This window comes from Mauremys reevesii, linkage group 26, assembly GCF_016161935.1.
Source record: "Mauremys reevesii isolate NIE-2019 linkage group 26, ASM1616193v1, whole genome shotgun sequence".
Taxonomy (NCBI): Eukaryota; Metazoa; Chordata; order Testudines; family Geoemydidae; genus Mauremys; species Mauremys reevesii.
In genome coordinates this window covers 15950521-15966238 of record NC_052648.1, presented here as the reverse complement: position 1 = coordinate 15966238, position 15718 = coordinate 15950521, and the positions used below count along the sequence as shown (strand labels likewise).

At 47.4% G+C, this 15718-nt stretch overlaps 1 protein-coding gene across 3 annotated transcripts in view; it reads left to right on the top strand.

The window, feature by feature from the left end:
- Positions 1-15718, top strand: part of RANBP3 (RAN binding protein 3) — a 224602-nt gene that overhangs the window by 70035 nt on the left and 138849 nt on the right. For 2 of the 3 annotated variants that reach the window (XM_039515887.1, XM_039515886.1), the window contains exon 3: positions 3813-4013. The exons of the other annotated variant lie outside the window; for it this stretch is intronic. In XM_039515887.1, the coding sequence (XP_039371821.1) occupies positions 3813-4013 (201 nt within the window). The remainder of the gene's footprint in view (positions 1-3812; positions 4014-15718) is intronic. 3 annotated transcript variants of the gene reach the window in all.

Here is a 15718-nt window from a genome sequence, read left to right as displayed (position 1 = left end):
GCAACCTGGGCAGCAGTGACCATGAGATGGTAGCGTTCAGGATCCTCACAAAAGGAAGAAAGAAGACTAGCAAAATACGGACCCTGGACTTCAGAAAAGCACACTTTGACTCCCTTAGGGAACTCATGGGCAGAATCCCCTGGGAGGCTAATATGGGGGAGAAAGGAGTCCAGGAAAGCTGGCTGTATTTTAAAGAAGCCTTTAGGGAACAGGAACAAACCATCCCGATGTGCAGAAAGAATAGCAAATATGGCAGACAACCAGCTTGGCTTAACAGTGAAATCTTCAGTGATCTTAAACACAAAAAGGAAGCTTACAAGAAGTGGAAACTTGGACAGATGACTAGGGAGGAGTATAAAAATATTGCTTGAGCATTCAGGGGAGTAATCAGGAAGGCCAAAACACAACTGGAGTTGCAGCTAGCAAGGGATGTGAAGGGTTTCCAGGTATGTTAGCAACAAGAAAAAGGCCAGGGAAAGTGTGGGACCCTTAATGAATGGGGGAGGCAACCTAGTGACAGATGATCTGGAAAATGCTGAAGTACTCAGTGCTTTTTTTTTTTTTTTTTTTTTTGGCTCGGTCTTCACAGTCAAGGTCAGCTACCACACTGCTGCACTTGGCAACACAGAATGGGGAGGTGGTGAGCAGCCCTCAGTGATGGAAGAACAGGTTAGGGCTATTTAGAAAAGCTGGACATGCACAAATCCCTGGGTCCAGATCTAATGCAGCTGAGGGTGCTGAGGGAGTTGGCTGATGTGATTGCAGAGCCATTGGCCATTATCTTAGAAAACGTGTGGTGATTGGGGGAGGACAGTTGGAAAAAGGCAAATATAGTGACCATCTTTAAAAAAGAGAAGAAGGAGAACCTGGGGAACTACAGACCGCCTGGGAACCAACTGGCTAAGCAGCAGTTCTACAGAAAAGGACCTGGGGATTACAGTGGATGAGAAGCTGGATATGAGTCAGCAGTGTGCCCTTGTTGTCAAGAAGGCTAACGGCATACTGGGCTGCATTAGTAGGAGCATTGCCAGCAGATCGAGGCAAGTGATTATTCCCCTCTATTTGGCACTGGACCACCAGACCAGTTTTGGGCCCCCCCACTACAGAAAGGATGTGGACAAATTGGAGAGAGTCCAGCGGAGGGCAACGAAAAGTATCAGGGGTCTGGGGCACATGACTTCTGAGGAGAGGCTGAGGGAACTGGACTTACTTAGTCTGCAGAAGAGAAGAGTGAGGAGGGATTTGATAGCAGCAGCCTTCAACTACCTGAAGGAGGGTTCCAAAGAGGATGGAGCTCGGCTGTTCTCAGTGGTGGCAGATGACAGAACAAGGAGTAATGGTCTCAAGTTGCAGTGAGGGAAGTCTAGGTTGGCTATTACGAAACACTGTTTCACTAGGAGTGTGGTGAAGCACTGGAATGGGTTACTTAGGGAGGTGGTGGAATCTCCATTCTTAGAGGTTTTTGAGGCCCGGCTTGACAAAGCCCTGGCTGGGATGATGTAATTGGGGTTGGTCCTGCTTTGAGTAGGGGGTTGGACTAGATGACCTCCTGAGATCTCTTCCAACCCTAATCTTCTATGATTCATTGTGAATGAGATCACTCAGAGATAGGGTATAGACAAGTGGTCCCCAACCTTTTTGTGGCCAGTAGCACATTCATGTTTTCAGAAGAGTGTGGCGGGCGCCAACAATTACTCACATACAGGGCCGGCTCCAGGCACCAGTGGAGCAAGCACGTGCCTGGGGCAGTACATGCTAGGGGGCAGCATTCCGTCCATTCTGCAGAGTTGGAGCTTTTCTTTTTGTTTGTTTTTTTTTGGTTTTGTTTTTTGTTTTTTTTTGGTGCCAGTTGTGGGCGGTGCAGAGATCACTGGCATCCGCAGACTGCAGCCCCGGAGTTCTTGGTCCCCGGCAGGCGCGGGGCCGTGACTTCTCTCCAGCTTAAGCCGCGGCCCTGCGCCTGCAGGGGACCGAGAACACTGGCGCCCGCAGCCTGCAGCCCCGGAGAAGTCGGAGAGAAGCCACGGCCCCGCGCCTGCCAGGGACCGAGAACAACGGCGCCCGCAGTCTGCAGCTCCGGAGAAGCCAGAGAGAAGCCGTAGCCCCGCGCCTGCCAGGGACCGAGAACACCAGTGCCTGCAGCCCCAGAGTTCTCTGTCCCCGGCAGGCCTGGGGTTGTGGCTTCTCTCCCCTGCTGGGCACTAGGCGGGCGCACATAAATGCCCAGGTGGGTGCGATGGCGCCCGCGGGCGCGGCGTTGGGGACCACTGCTAGGAACAGTACCAGAGAGGAGCTGAGGCATTGCTATCAGCTTCCCTTATTTTCCACTTGTTATTTACATTTGGAATGTTTATTTTAGAACTGTAAGGGCTAAACATAATGGCCTTTTCAAGCCCTGAGGGTGTGGGTGTGGGTGGGGAGGGGATAGGTAAGGGCGGCAAAATGTTCTAATTCCTGACATTTTTGGATGTGAATAAAGTGCTTCTCCACTTCTTTCTTCCTAATTTCCTTTACTATTTCAAATTGGTGTTTGGGTTTGGGTTTGGCAGTCTTTGTGTATTTAAAATAAAACTTTGATTTTGAAAACTTAAACACCCCAGTATCCTGACCATTCCTGAGCAAAACCTTATCTTTCTGATGAGATGTAAAATCAAAGTTTTGTCCTCTTACGGATCATCAACAATCCAATTCACTTTTCACAAAAGTAGAGATGTAGTTTGTGTATTTACATTGTGCTTGCCTACAATAAAACTATTGTTTCAGTTGTCTATAGCATTCTTGACTTAATGTAATGTTCCTCTGTGCTATCAAACAGTTTTTGTGTTTCACTTGGAAGGTGGCTGTATTTCAGTGGTGGATGAAATGATCATGTATTTATGTATCATCTGATGTTTGTAAAGGGCTTTGAATTCTAAAGGATGTAAGGTTCTGTTTAAATATAACATGGTAATGGTGGTAGTTTCTTATTAGATACACTTGGTCTAGAACAAGAGTTCGTCAACCTCTTCTCTTCTGTTGACTGCTTTGTAAGAGAGATCCAGCCGTGGATACATCTACCCTAAAAAATCTCAAATCTTTGCTTTGCTTGGGAAATTTTGTTGCTCTATAGACGGAGAGCTGTGACTCAGGAAAATTAAGTGATTTGACCAAGATCATTCAGGGAATCAGTGGCAGAGGTGGGAACTGAACCCAGATTTCCTTACTATAAGATCCTTTTCCCTTTAGTAATGATGTAACATAATTTAATGTAAATTCAAAAATATACACAAAGGAGAGACTATCTGCCACTGTGTTTTTCAGAGAATGCATTGATACATGAACACACAAGTTTTGCGAATATTAATATATTACATTTAAAAACCAACAAATACTACTCTTAAACTGCATGGCCTGTAACAGTGGAATAATCCATTATTTCCAGCAATTGTCTGTTTGCTAATTGTTTCTCTGAGTTGTTCCCACTAGGCAGGTAGAAGCTGTCAATCAAGGCTCAACAAAGGGAGAAACTAAACCCCAATAACCCTATGGTTGGGGATGTTGGGGCAGGCAGAAAAGCGGTTTTGGTTAGGGGGCACAAATAGTTTTGGCTGCCTTTTTAAAGTTTATGTGCTCCATCTGATGCTTATTTGATGGGGGACTAATTCAGTTACAGGTTCTTACCTGTTTTATGCTCTCTTTCATTGGAGCAACGTCTTCTGCCAGATCACAAAAATTTTGAAGGTAAAAAAGGATTAGTAAATCCTGTCACTTGGACAACTACTCCATCATGTTGCAGCCTTGCATTGAAGGGACATTGTCTTTTTTGCTCCCAGTCCCCTGCAGAGCAAAAAGGGTTGTCGGATTCAGGCGAGGACCCACAGGGAGAGGCTGAGTCCCCCCACGGTGGTATGGGTCACACAGAATCAGCTGGTGAGTGCGACTTTGAGCTTCCTGCTCCCGCTGTTGCCTCAGTCAGTACTCTGATTCCTGCTTCTGAAGCCCAGCTTGCTCCTATTCAACAAGAACTGGCAGGGGTAAGTGTGAACCTACCAAGTACTTCTGCTGCTGAGGGGATTTCATTTTTTTTAAATTCTGTCCATTTCCCTAACGGGGTTAAGTGATTGCTGTTAACTTGAGGTAATAAGTCTCATTGTTAATAGTTTTCCCAGCTCCTGTATTACTTCTTCCAAAGCCAGTAGTTCAGTTGGTAGAAATAGACATTCTTCTATAATGGGACCCTTTTAATAGGGAGAGTTTTAAGAGACCTGTCCTTTATCAAAAATTTCTTCAAAGGGTAGAAAGAAATGCAGTGATTCCAGGAGCAAGAATTCTCACAAGCCAGAAGAGGAGGTGGGGTGGTGGTGGTAGGGAGGGAGTTCACAATAATCTAAAAAGCAATGGAAGTAGCTATTGTCCAGTTCATCTTTGAAAGAAGAAGAGGATTTTTCTGACTCTAGGTCATAATTTTCCAATACAACAAAGGAAGAAGAGCTAAAGAGCTCTTGTTCCCCTGGATTCATGTAATTCCTCCGTTTTAGAGGATGTAATTTAGAAGCTGAAAGAGAATTTCTTAATGCAGGCAGAAGAGTGAAACTGTAGATTTGGAAAAAAAACTTTTTAAATTCAGTTCCCAAAGGTAGGTAAAGTTGTGGCTTTGTTGGCTAAAGACTGTGATCCTTGCAGAGAAGGAGAGACTATTTTCAGAAAGATCAAATGGACAGACTGGTGTTACCATGTGTTCTGTCAAAGCTGTTACAGTATAGTGTTGGAGACAAAGCACCAATCTGGACAAAACTTAAAAGTCCTTAATAAGAGAGAGTCTCTGTAAAGCCTTTTTATCAGATGCATCTGTGGAAATGCAGAGGGCTGTATGTTCAAATACAGTCGCTAAATATCATTGGCTGAGACAACTGAAAGCTGATACCCAAATGAAATAGTTGCTAGTTTCCTCTAAATTGGCCAGGAAAAGATTCTTTGGACAGTCCTTCAAGAAAGTGAAGCCTAGAGAAAAGAAAATAGAGATTGACAGATAATAATCCTTTTTTAGAGTTCACGTTCTTTATAAAATCTAAGTAGTCCTGTTGTCAGGCTAGTTAACCCAGAGTTTGAATAGATTCTGGACATGCAAGAACAGTCTTTGGAGCCGGCATCTGGAAGAGAGATCATACAGGAGTTGGGTTTCCAAGCGGACTCTGATGGCTAATTGTTCTTTGTGACTATCATCAGAGCTTTCAAAGAACCCTCAGGAGGATGGAAGCTATTTACTCACTTCTGTGGGGGAGAATGACATTCAGCAATGGCCAATAATTGACTTCTGGAAGTAGGTTCTATCAAATACTCTCAGGATTCCTCTTGATTCCTAGGACAAGATACAGTTAATCTCTTGCCTCAAAATATACTACAGAACTCCTAGCTTTTTTCTGTGCATCTTCTGAGTGCTGATATCACTAAATTCCTGGTTCCATCATAGGCTTTCAGAACATAATTCATCATTCATGTCCCCAGGAAGGCTAGTGAAGTAAGGCTAATTCTAGACCTGGAGGAATTGTAAGTAATGTTGATCTGGCAGTGCACCTAGCACTACTGTTACCTGTAAAGACAGACAGACATGGGCTAGGTTCCCTGTTTGTCAAGTTTACCCTTGGTATCATGGGGATGGAGGGCTTTGAGAGCTGGTTATAGTTCCTTGATTTTCTGCTAGTCATCTGGCCCAGGTTAGTGTGCACCAGAGGCTGCTCTAATCTGCACCATCTTGCAACGGTGCCCAAGGGATCATCTGCTAGCTGAATTTAGCTGGAGGACACTGTGTTCAGGTCTCTCCTTCCCACCCTCTGCACCTGAGGCTGCAGGGCATGTGGCATGGTAACTAGCTATATAAGCTCAACTCCCGCTAGGAGAATGTATCTAAGGGCTAATCTACACTGGCAACACTAAAGCACTGCTGTCGCAGCGCTTTAACATGGCTTGCGTAGTCACAGCAGAGCACTGGGAGAGCTCTCTCCCAGCGCACTAAAAAACCTGCCTTCATGAGGAGTGTAGCTCCCAGCGCCAAGAGCTCCAACAGCTTTTTTGGCGCCCTAGGTGGTGGAAGGTCCCGCCCCCGAAATGGTGCCCCCGACAGAGGCGGCAGAAGGTCCTGCCCCCGAAATATCGCCGACGACCAGGGTGGCTGAAGATGCAGTCGCTGCCCCCCAAATGTTAGTGCTGTACTAATGGGTTGTGCCGGCCCTGCCCAGCGCTGTTGCACTGTTTACACTGGTGCTTTAAAGAGCTGAAATTTGCTGCGCTCAGGGGGGAGGTTTTTTCACACTCCTGACCGAGAAAGTTGCAGCAGTGTAAAGTGCCAGTGTAGACAAGCCCTAAATTCTGCTTGTTTTGCCATGACCCTTTAACAATTATGTATATAAACAAATATGGAATTTAAGGACACAATGGACAAACGAAGAAGTGACAGTGTTTGTGTGCATTGAAGAGAATCTGTCATCTCTTCAGGCCATGCATTTTACAGGAGAAAGACACTCAGGTGAATTGACTGAGCAGAAAGATGATACAGAATGAATGGCATCTGTGTAGGGAAACATTAATGAATACCATTTTATTTGATATACCACAAGTGATCACTAAAATGAAGTAATCCAAGGTTCTCTTCTTCATCAGGGAAGAAATTGAAGTGCTTTGTGTAGATGCCATTTTATATGACTGGCTGCTGCATCTCCTTTTCCTTTAATTTCATATATTGGTATGGAGAGACTTTTGAGTCACCATGATGGGTCCTTGCTAACAGAGAAGGCCATGGTCCTCAGTATTGTTTGTTGTTTATGTGCTACTATAAATGTTCATTGTGCTTTGCAAAACACAGAATAGGCCACAGCCCCCAGAAAGCATAGTCTAACTCTTCGGTCTTAAAACAAATCCTCTCAGCCACTTATCAGTGGTAAATGGGAAGCCCCAGTTCTCTTCAGTTTTTGCAGAATTTCAGGTTACTGTGTACAAGGGGTGACAGAACTCTTACGCTTATGAAGATAACATTCCAAGTGTTGAATGAATGTACATTTAGCTCACGAAAGCTCATGCTAAAATAAATTTGTTAGTCTTTAAGGTGCCACAAATACTCCTGTTTTTTTTTAATTAATGTTGTGTTATCTTCCTGACTCTGTAAACATGTGACAGCCCACTGCCTCTGCAGCTGCTTTTGTTTACTAACCAGCAACAAAGTAAAAATAAGATTTTTTTTATTTTTTATTCTGCAGTGTGCAGAGGCAGTCAAAAAAGCAAACAGAATGTTAGGAATCATTAAAAAGGGGATAGAGAATAAGACTGAGAGTATATTATTGCCCTTATATAAACCCATGGTACGCCCACATCTCGAATACTGTGTACAGATGTGGTCTCCTCACCTCAAAAAAGAAATGATTCAGAAAAGGGCAACTAAAATGATTAGGGGTTTGGAGAGGGTCCCATACGAGGAAAGATTAAAGAGGCTAGGACTCTTCAGCTTGGAAAAGAGAAGACTAAGGGGGGATATGATAGAGGTATATAAAATCATGAGTGATGTTGAGAAAGTAGATAAGGAAAAGTTATTTACTTATTCCCATAATACAAGAACTAGGGGTCACCAAATGAAATTAATAGGCAGCAGGTTTAAAACAAATAAAAGGAAGTTCTTCTTAACGCAGCGCACAGTCAACTTGTGGAACTCCTTACCTGAGGAGGTTGTGAAGGCTAGGACTATAACAATGTTTAAAAGGGAACTTGATAACTTCATGGTGGCTAAGTCCATAAATGGCTATTAGCCAGGATAGGTAAGAATGGTGTCCCTAGCCTCTGTTCATCAGAGGATGGAGATGGATGGCAGGAGAGAGATCACTTGATCATTGCCTGTTAGGTTCACTCCCTCAGGGGCACCTGGCATTGGCCACTGTCGGTAGACAGATACTGGGCTAGATGGACCTTTGGTCTGACCCGGTACGGCCGTTCTTATGTTCTTATGTAAGCTTCTGGGCAGCAATGAAACTGTCAATAAACTTGTCAATATGATGCTTCTATTTGAGAAAGCGTTGGGGGAGAGGCTAAAGTAGTGGAGAGATGCAGCAGCCAGGATTCTGTGAAGGAGGAGAGGAAAGCTCCTCACAGCAGGAAGGGTGGAGTTTCATTTTTTTTCAGACTTTTGCTAACTGGAGCCTTTAAGCACTGTCCAGTTTCAAAGATGACAAGGCGTTCAGATGTACTGTCTGAGTCCTTTGAAAACTTTATCCTGGTCCCCATGTGGTCTGCAATTCTGTAGGTGTAGAATTTGCTGTGGAATTCACCCTTTGCTACAGAATTGCTGTCAAGTATCTAAGCTTTAAATTAAAAGGCTTGTTTCTGGCCCTCACGTTTGTGAAGGAAACCTTGTTAATGTAACTGTGTAAACCAATGAAATGACGTCTTCTGAGTTTGTAGGTAGCCTAAGACAGTAGCTGTGAATTTTGCTAGTCATATCACTAGAGTGAAAGCTCTAAAATCTAAAGACTGCAATTGAAATGTCAACATTGATAACTGTGTCACTCATAATGGTAGCAGGAACATCCAGCTAATTTCGCATGCCCGCAAACTGCTTCCTATGCCTCCAAAAGTGGCAACTATCCCTATCCTACTTGCCAAACACTACAGCGTCTCCTTACAGCTTCTGCAATGCAGCTGTCTTAGATTCTGAAAACTTGAATGTGTGGAGAATGTAAAATAGAACTTACCATCAAAATAAACAACATTAGGACAGTACTGCATAGATTTTATTTATCATACTTAATTTTAAAACACTCATTCTCTAATTTAAATGAAACTGAGACAGAATTGAGTTTCAGCCTGCCATAGAGTACATGGACTATATACAAGTACCTGGCTATTGAAGTGAGATTCCTTAGTACCTTGACCACCTCAATCATATCGTGCTGTATTTGACAAAAGGAGGAAATTGACTTCTCAAGTGTATTCTAAATATTGGATTAGATTCAGGCACTGTTTCTGGGAGAGAGAGTACCTGATCCTAGGAATAGTCTTCAAGAACTATAAGAATGACTCAAAGTCTGGAAAACTCACCTTATGGTGAGAACTTAAGAAGCTCAGTGTTTAATTTATTCAAGAGAAGATTAAGAGGTGACTTGATGATGGTCTGCATGAGGAAGATATTTCTGATCATAAGAGGGCTCTTTAATCTAGCAGGAAAAAAGGTCCAGTTGTTGGAGGCTGAAAGTAGACAAATTTACACTAGAAATAAGATGTTAATTACCATTGTTGAAAATATATCATTGAAACAAATTATCTAGGGACATGGTGGGTTCTCCATCATTTAGTCTTTAAGACTGGATGTCTTTCTTAAAAGAAAAGTTTTGGGCTTGATGCAGAAATTACAGAGTGAGGTTCTGTGGCCTGTGTTATGCAGGAAATCAGGTTAGATGATCATAATGGTCCCTTCTGGCCTTACGCTATGGAAGACTGATTCCTGAGTTGTAGAAATTCAGTGGGTCTAACTATTGGCACACTTAGAGCAGAAACTTTAGTAATGATGATGCCTTAAATTACCTTTAAATAAATATTAGGTTAATGTTGCAAAGTCAAGCACTCAGAAGATGAGAAATGCCAGAATTGAAGTGGTCTGTGCAATCTTAATTTGTCCTCCTTTTGCATATGCATTTTGATAGTCTCTGATTACATGATATACTGTCTCATTTCCCTCCCTGATCTCTCTCTGACCCAGTTGGTTACAAGTTCTCCTCCCTAGGCTTCTGACCCAACTTGGGTCCTCCTTGACCCAGTCTCTTTGCCCAGCAAGTCCTGGTTCTCCCTATGTCTCCCTATCCTCTCCAGCTGGTTCCCTTAGGTCTTCCCCATCCATTTTCTTCAGTGGCTCCCAGACCTAGTTTCTTTGCCGAGCCATTCCTAGTTGCTGCCACCTGCTAGCATTCAGTCCCAGTCTCTATCCCTGCAGGCTCCTTGTCCCAGTCTGTTCCCCAGTCCTCCTCTGTACTGCCTTAGGTCCAGCTGTTGTCCCCTCTGCATTCAAATCACATGTCTTCCTCCTCCATGCTAACTGGGTGTCAGCAGGGAAGACATGGAGAGCACAGGAGAAACTGGTTCCCTGCTTTGTGTTCTGGTGCCTGATCTGGCCCCAGCCCAGAGCAGCCATTGCAGGGAAAGTCCAGCTTCGCCTCTATAGCCTAGTGCTGGAGGATGCTCACTCATTTTGTGGGGATGGTGCATGCATTATCTAATCAGCACTAAGAGCTGTGAAAGGCTCAGATGTGCTTAGTGAGGACAGACTCGGTGACTTTTAGCTGTTAAGCTCTGACAAGTCTCTACTGAGCATGTGCAAGCTGGGATTTTTTAAAAATTTGGGTGAATTTTTATAGAGGGTGGCGAAAGGCACATTGCTGACACGCAGCTTACCAATTTCAAGTCCTTGCTTCAAAGCATGGGGGCCCTAAAGTTTTCCAAAGAAAGGGGGTGACCAGGAATTTAGCAGTGGAAAAAAGTATTTCTCTCTAGCTTTGTTCTTGGAAATGGCTAACCGTTTTGCCTGAAATTTTGCAGAACAATTCAGCATGAGGCAGGCACCCAGCATTGAAAATTTCAGCCCAAATAGTTAGTTTGGCAAAGTTATAGGCAACTGAAAAAAGGGTCTTATAATGGGAAGTGTCACGCAACTTTAGGCAGTGCTACAGCACTGCCCATAATAAAGGATTCCAAAATGCGTAAGCAGGTTCTTTTTCAGGGTAATTTCATCCACCACTAAAATACAGCAATTGTTTAACAGTACACACCAACACTGCTTAACAGTTTGGGACAAGAAGAGAATCATACTACTACTTTGAGTGCTTGTTCATATCGATTCGCACATATGTAGGTGTGCGCACGCCGCGTGCACGATCGTCGGAAGATTTTTACCGTAGCATCTCTTGGTGGGTCGGCTGAAGCGCCCTCTGGAGTGGCGCCCTTATGGTGCCGGATATATGTCCCTGCCGACCCAGCGCTCCCTCAGTTCCTTCTTACCGCCCATGACGGTCGTTGGAACTGTGGAGCGCGGCATAGCTGAACTCCACCTCCTTAGCTCTTTACTCGTACTGTAGATAGTTGTTTAGTGTAGTTGTTAATAGTTTTTATCAGTTATAGGGTAGTTAATAGTAAGTTTTGTACATAGTGTAGATAGTACTTGGAGGAAACGGGGTTTATCCCCTTCCCTCCTCCCCGGTACCAGGGCCCATGCCCAGGTCTCCGAGTTTCAAGCCTTGCTCGGCCTGTCTCAAGCTGATGCCTATGGGAGACCCCCCACAACACCTGCTTGAAGTGCCTGGGGGAATCCCATCAAGCAGATAAGTGTCACATTTGTAAGGTTTTCAAGCCTTGAACAAAAAAGGAGCGTGACTTTCGTTTAATACAGCTCCTCCTGTAAGCGGCACTTAGCTCGGTGCCTTCGATACCGCGTGCAGACCAGACGCTGTCGGTCTGAAGAGTGCCTCTGGCACTGGAACGACCCGGCACCAGCAAAGACTCTCGGCACCGGACGACTCCGGCACCAGTACAGGCGCGACATCTCTTGCTGTCTTCGTGGCCCAAGAAGCAGCACAAACCACCTGCTGCTCCTGTTCAGTTGCAGGTGCTGCCTGTGCCCCCATTGGAGCAACAACCCGGGCCGGACAGCCCCGCGAAGGCTCCAAGTCCGGCACCATTAATTTCGGCGCCGCAAGGCTGTCCACTCCGGAGACCTTCTCCACTGCTCGCGACCTGATTGTGCTGACTGAGCCTGGACCGTCTCGCCCTTTGGCACCGCCGGTGTGGACTGTTCCATCCATATGGAAACCCGCCTTCATGCGACCTTCCTCACAGAGTGAGACAATTCGGCACTGATCTTGGTCCTGGTCCGGGTTGCGGCCCTGATCCCGCTGATGGTCTTGGATTCGGCACCGCTCGCAGTCCCGGCACCGATCCCCATCTTGGCGCCGGTGGTACTCGTGGCGCCGCTCCGCCTCACATAGGTCTCCCTTCCGGTATGATCGGGACCGATTCAGCTCTCGGCACCGGTCCCGGCACCAATTGTCTCGCAGCCGATCCCAGCACCACCTGGGCTGTAGGTCGTCATCGAGATCTAGATCGGCCTCCCGACACCGTTATGACCGTTGGTCCCGATCGTGGTACTGCCTGAGATCCTGGCACTGGACTCCAGCTCCCAGGCGCGGAGCGACAGAGCGGGATGGTGCAACGCTGCATGTGCGTTCGGCCCTGCCTTGGCCTTCACGACCAAATTCAACGTTGTCCCAAGCAGGGAGTGGCTACCGCATCCAGGGCCATGACGCTGATGGTGCTAGCCAGGGGCAAGATGAAAGACAGGATCCTGACCAGGTACCTCCACAGTGGTCCTTCTGCACTCCTTGGGCATACCACCAAGCCCAAGGTGTCCCCTCAGATGCTTCTCGGTCTGCCCATTTGGAGCCTCGGATGTATGAGGCCACTGTGAGCTGCCCTCCCCTGGTAGTCTCGGAGGCGACTGCCCTGCCATCAGATCAGGCCCATGCCACTAGCGTGGGTGGACCTAGGGCAACTGGACCCTCCTCAACCAGACCTTCCCCAGGATCTGCTAGTCCCGGGGGTGTCCTCCTTACCCTCACGTGACGAGGCCATAGCAGGCATGTCCTCCTCTGGCCCACCGTCTATAGATCTTCGTGCACATCAGGAATTGCTATGTAGGGTGGCACAGAACATGAGCCTCCAGGTGGAGGAGGTGGTGGAAGTTGAGGATCCGGTGGTGGACATTTTATCGGCCGATGCCCCTACACGTGTAGCCCTACCTTTCATTCGGACCATCCAGGCTAATGCCAATATGATCTGGCAGTCCCCAGCGTCTATCCCTCCCACGGCCAGAGGGTGGAGAGGAAATACATGGTGCCTTCTAAGGACTATAAATATTTGTATGTTCACCCCCAACCTTGTTCCCTCATGGTACAGTTTGTGAACGAGAGGGAGAGACACGGCCAGCAAGCGCTCGCTCCTAAGTCCAAGGACGCTAGGCGCCTGGATTTATTCGGGCACAAGATTTATTCAGCTGGTGGCCTACAGCTCAGGATAGCTAATCAGCAGGCCCTCCTGAGCCGTTATAACACCTGGAGCTTGATGGGGAAGTTCAAGGAATTGGTTGCCCAGGATTCTAGGGAGGAATTTGCAGCCTTGCTAGAAGAGGGCAAGAAAGTGGCGAGGACATCCCTGCAGGTGTCTTTAGATGCCGCGGATTCGGCGGCTAGGACTCTAGCCTCGGGCGTGGCTATGCGCCACATTTCATGGCTACAAGCGTCCAGTCTTCCACCAGAGCTGCAGCAGACTATTCAAGACCTGCCCTTTGATGGCCAGGGGGTATTTTCAGATAAAACTGATCCCAGACTTCAGAGTCTGAAGGACAACAGGGCCATCATGCGCTCACTGGGCATGCATACCCCGGTGACGCAACGTAGGCCCTTCCGGCCCCAACCACAGCGCACCTACCCTAACCCTTGATCGTGGCAAGACTTCGCTAGAAGGTGTGGCCATGGTAATAGGAGGAGACAATCTGGTCCTCAGTCAGGCCAGAATCAGGGCCCCCCAAAACCATCAGTGGGGCCCAAGCAAAACTTTTGAAGGTGCGCCCGAGGGCAGAGCACTAGTCTCCTTGCAGGATCCTTTCCCGCCTTTCTCCAACTGCCTCTTCTATTTCCTCCCCGTGTGGTCCCACATAATGTCAGATCGCTGGATCCTACGCATGGTGGAAACTGGATACCATCTTCAGTTTGTCGTCACCCCCTTCCCACCCTCCCTCCCCGTCCCTCTTCAGGGACCCCTCTCACGAGCAACTCCTCTTACAGGAGGTACAGGTGCTCCTGGCTATCGGAGTGGTGGAAGAGGCCCCAAAGGATTTGAGGGGCAGGGGTTTTTACTCCCATTACTTCCTAATCCCCAAGGCAAAGGGAGGAGTACGGCCCATCTTGGACCTGCGCGGACTCAACAAATTCATGGCAAAGTTGAAGTTCCGCATGGTTTCCTTGTGGACCATTATCCCGTCCATGCTCCACAGCCCTCTGTAGTCCTGACCACGGACGCGTCATCTCTGGGCTGGGGTGCACACCTTGCGGGCCTTCGCACACAGGGTCTTTGGTCTGTACAAGAAATAACCCTACACATCAACATAAGGGAACTGAGAGCAGTATGCTTGGCGTGTCAGGTATTCTGCAAACACCTTCAGGGCCATGTTTTACATCAACAAGCAAGGTGGAGCACGGTTCTCCCTCCTCTGTCAGGAAGCCATACATCTCTGGGAATTTTGCATAGCCCACTCATTCGACCTGGTGGCGTCGTTTCTCCCAGGAATCCAGAACACCTTGGCAGATCACCTCAGCAGGTCCTTCCTAACTCACGAGTGGTTGAGTCACCCGGATGTTATCCATTCTGTTTTCCGGAAGTGGGGGTTTCCCCACAGAGACCTCTTTGCCTCTCGTGAGAATTGGAAGTGCCAGGTGTTCTGCTTTCTCCAGGGACGCTGCCCGGGCTCCCTGTCAGACGGCTTCCTGATGCCGTGGAAAGACTACCTGCGTTCCCATTGGTCCACAAGGTCCTTCTCAAGTTACGCAGAGAGAAGGCCCGCCTACCATCCTAGAGTATCTCTGGTCCCTGAAGCAGCACGGCCTAGTGGTCTCATCCATCAAGGTACACCTAGCAGCAATTTCAGCCTTCCACCCTGGCAAGAACGGGCGCTCAGTCTTCTCTAATCCTATGGTCAGCAGGTTTCTCAAGGGTTTGGAGCGTTTGTACCCGCAAGTTCGTCATCCGGCCCCTCCGTGGGACCTCAGTCTGGTCCTATCCAGGCTCATGGGTGCCCCCTTTGAGCCGATGGCCACCTGCTCACTTCTGTACCTTTCCTGGAAGACAGCTTTCTTCATCGCTATTACATTGGCGAGGCGCGTGTCGGAACTTCGGGCCCTCACAGCGGACCCACTGTATACGGTGTTCCATAAGGACAAGGTACAGCTGCGACCACACCCCGCCTTCCTCCCTAAGGTGGTGTCTGTCTTCCATGTCAACCAAGACATCTTCCTCTTGGTCTTCTTTCCAAAGCCGCATGCTTCGCGATGAGAGCAACACCTACATTCCCTAGATGTTCGTGGGGCTCTCGCCTTTTACATCAAATGAACAAAACCTTTTAGAAAGACGTCCAAGCTGTTAGTAGCGGTGGCAGACCGGATAAAGGGCCTCCCGGTCTCCTCACAGCGAATCTCTTCTTGGATTATATATCATGCATCCATGCGTGCTATGAATTGGCTCGTGTCCCAACTACCCACCTCACTGCCCATTCTGCTTGGGCTCAAGCTTCGTCCGCCGCCTTTCTGGCTCATGTGCCCATACAGGAGATCTGTAGGGCAGTGACTTGGTCATCCGTGCACACATTTTCTTCCCACTATGCCATAGTGCAGCAAGTCCAGGGATGATACGGCATTTGGTTCAGCGGTCCTTCACTCCGCGACATCTTAGTTGGTAAGGCTTGGGAGTCACCTAATCGGAATCGATATAAGCAAGCAGTCGAAGAAGAAAAGACAGTTACTCACCTTTGTAACTGTTGTTCTTCGAGATGTGTTGCTCATATCCATTCCAAGCCCGCCCTCCTTCCGCACTGTCGGAGTAACCAGCAAGAAGGAACTGAGGGGGCGCTGGGTCGGCAGGGGCATGTATCCGGCGCCATAAGGGC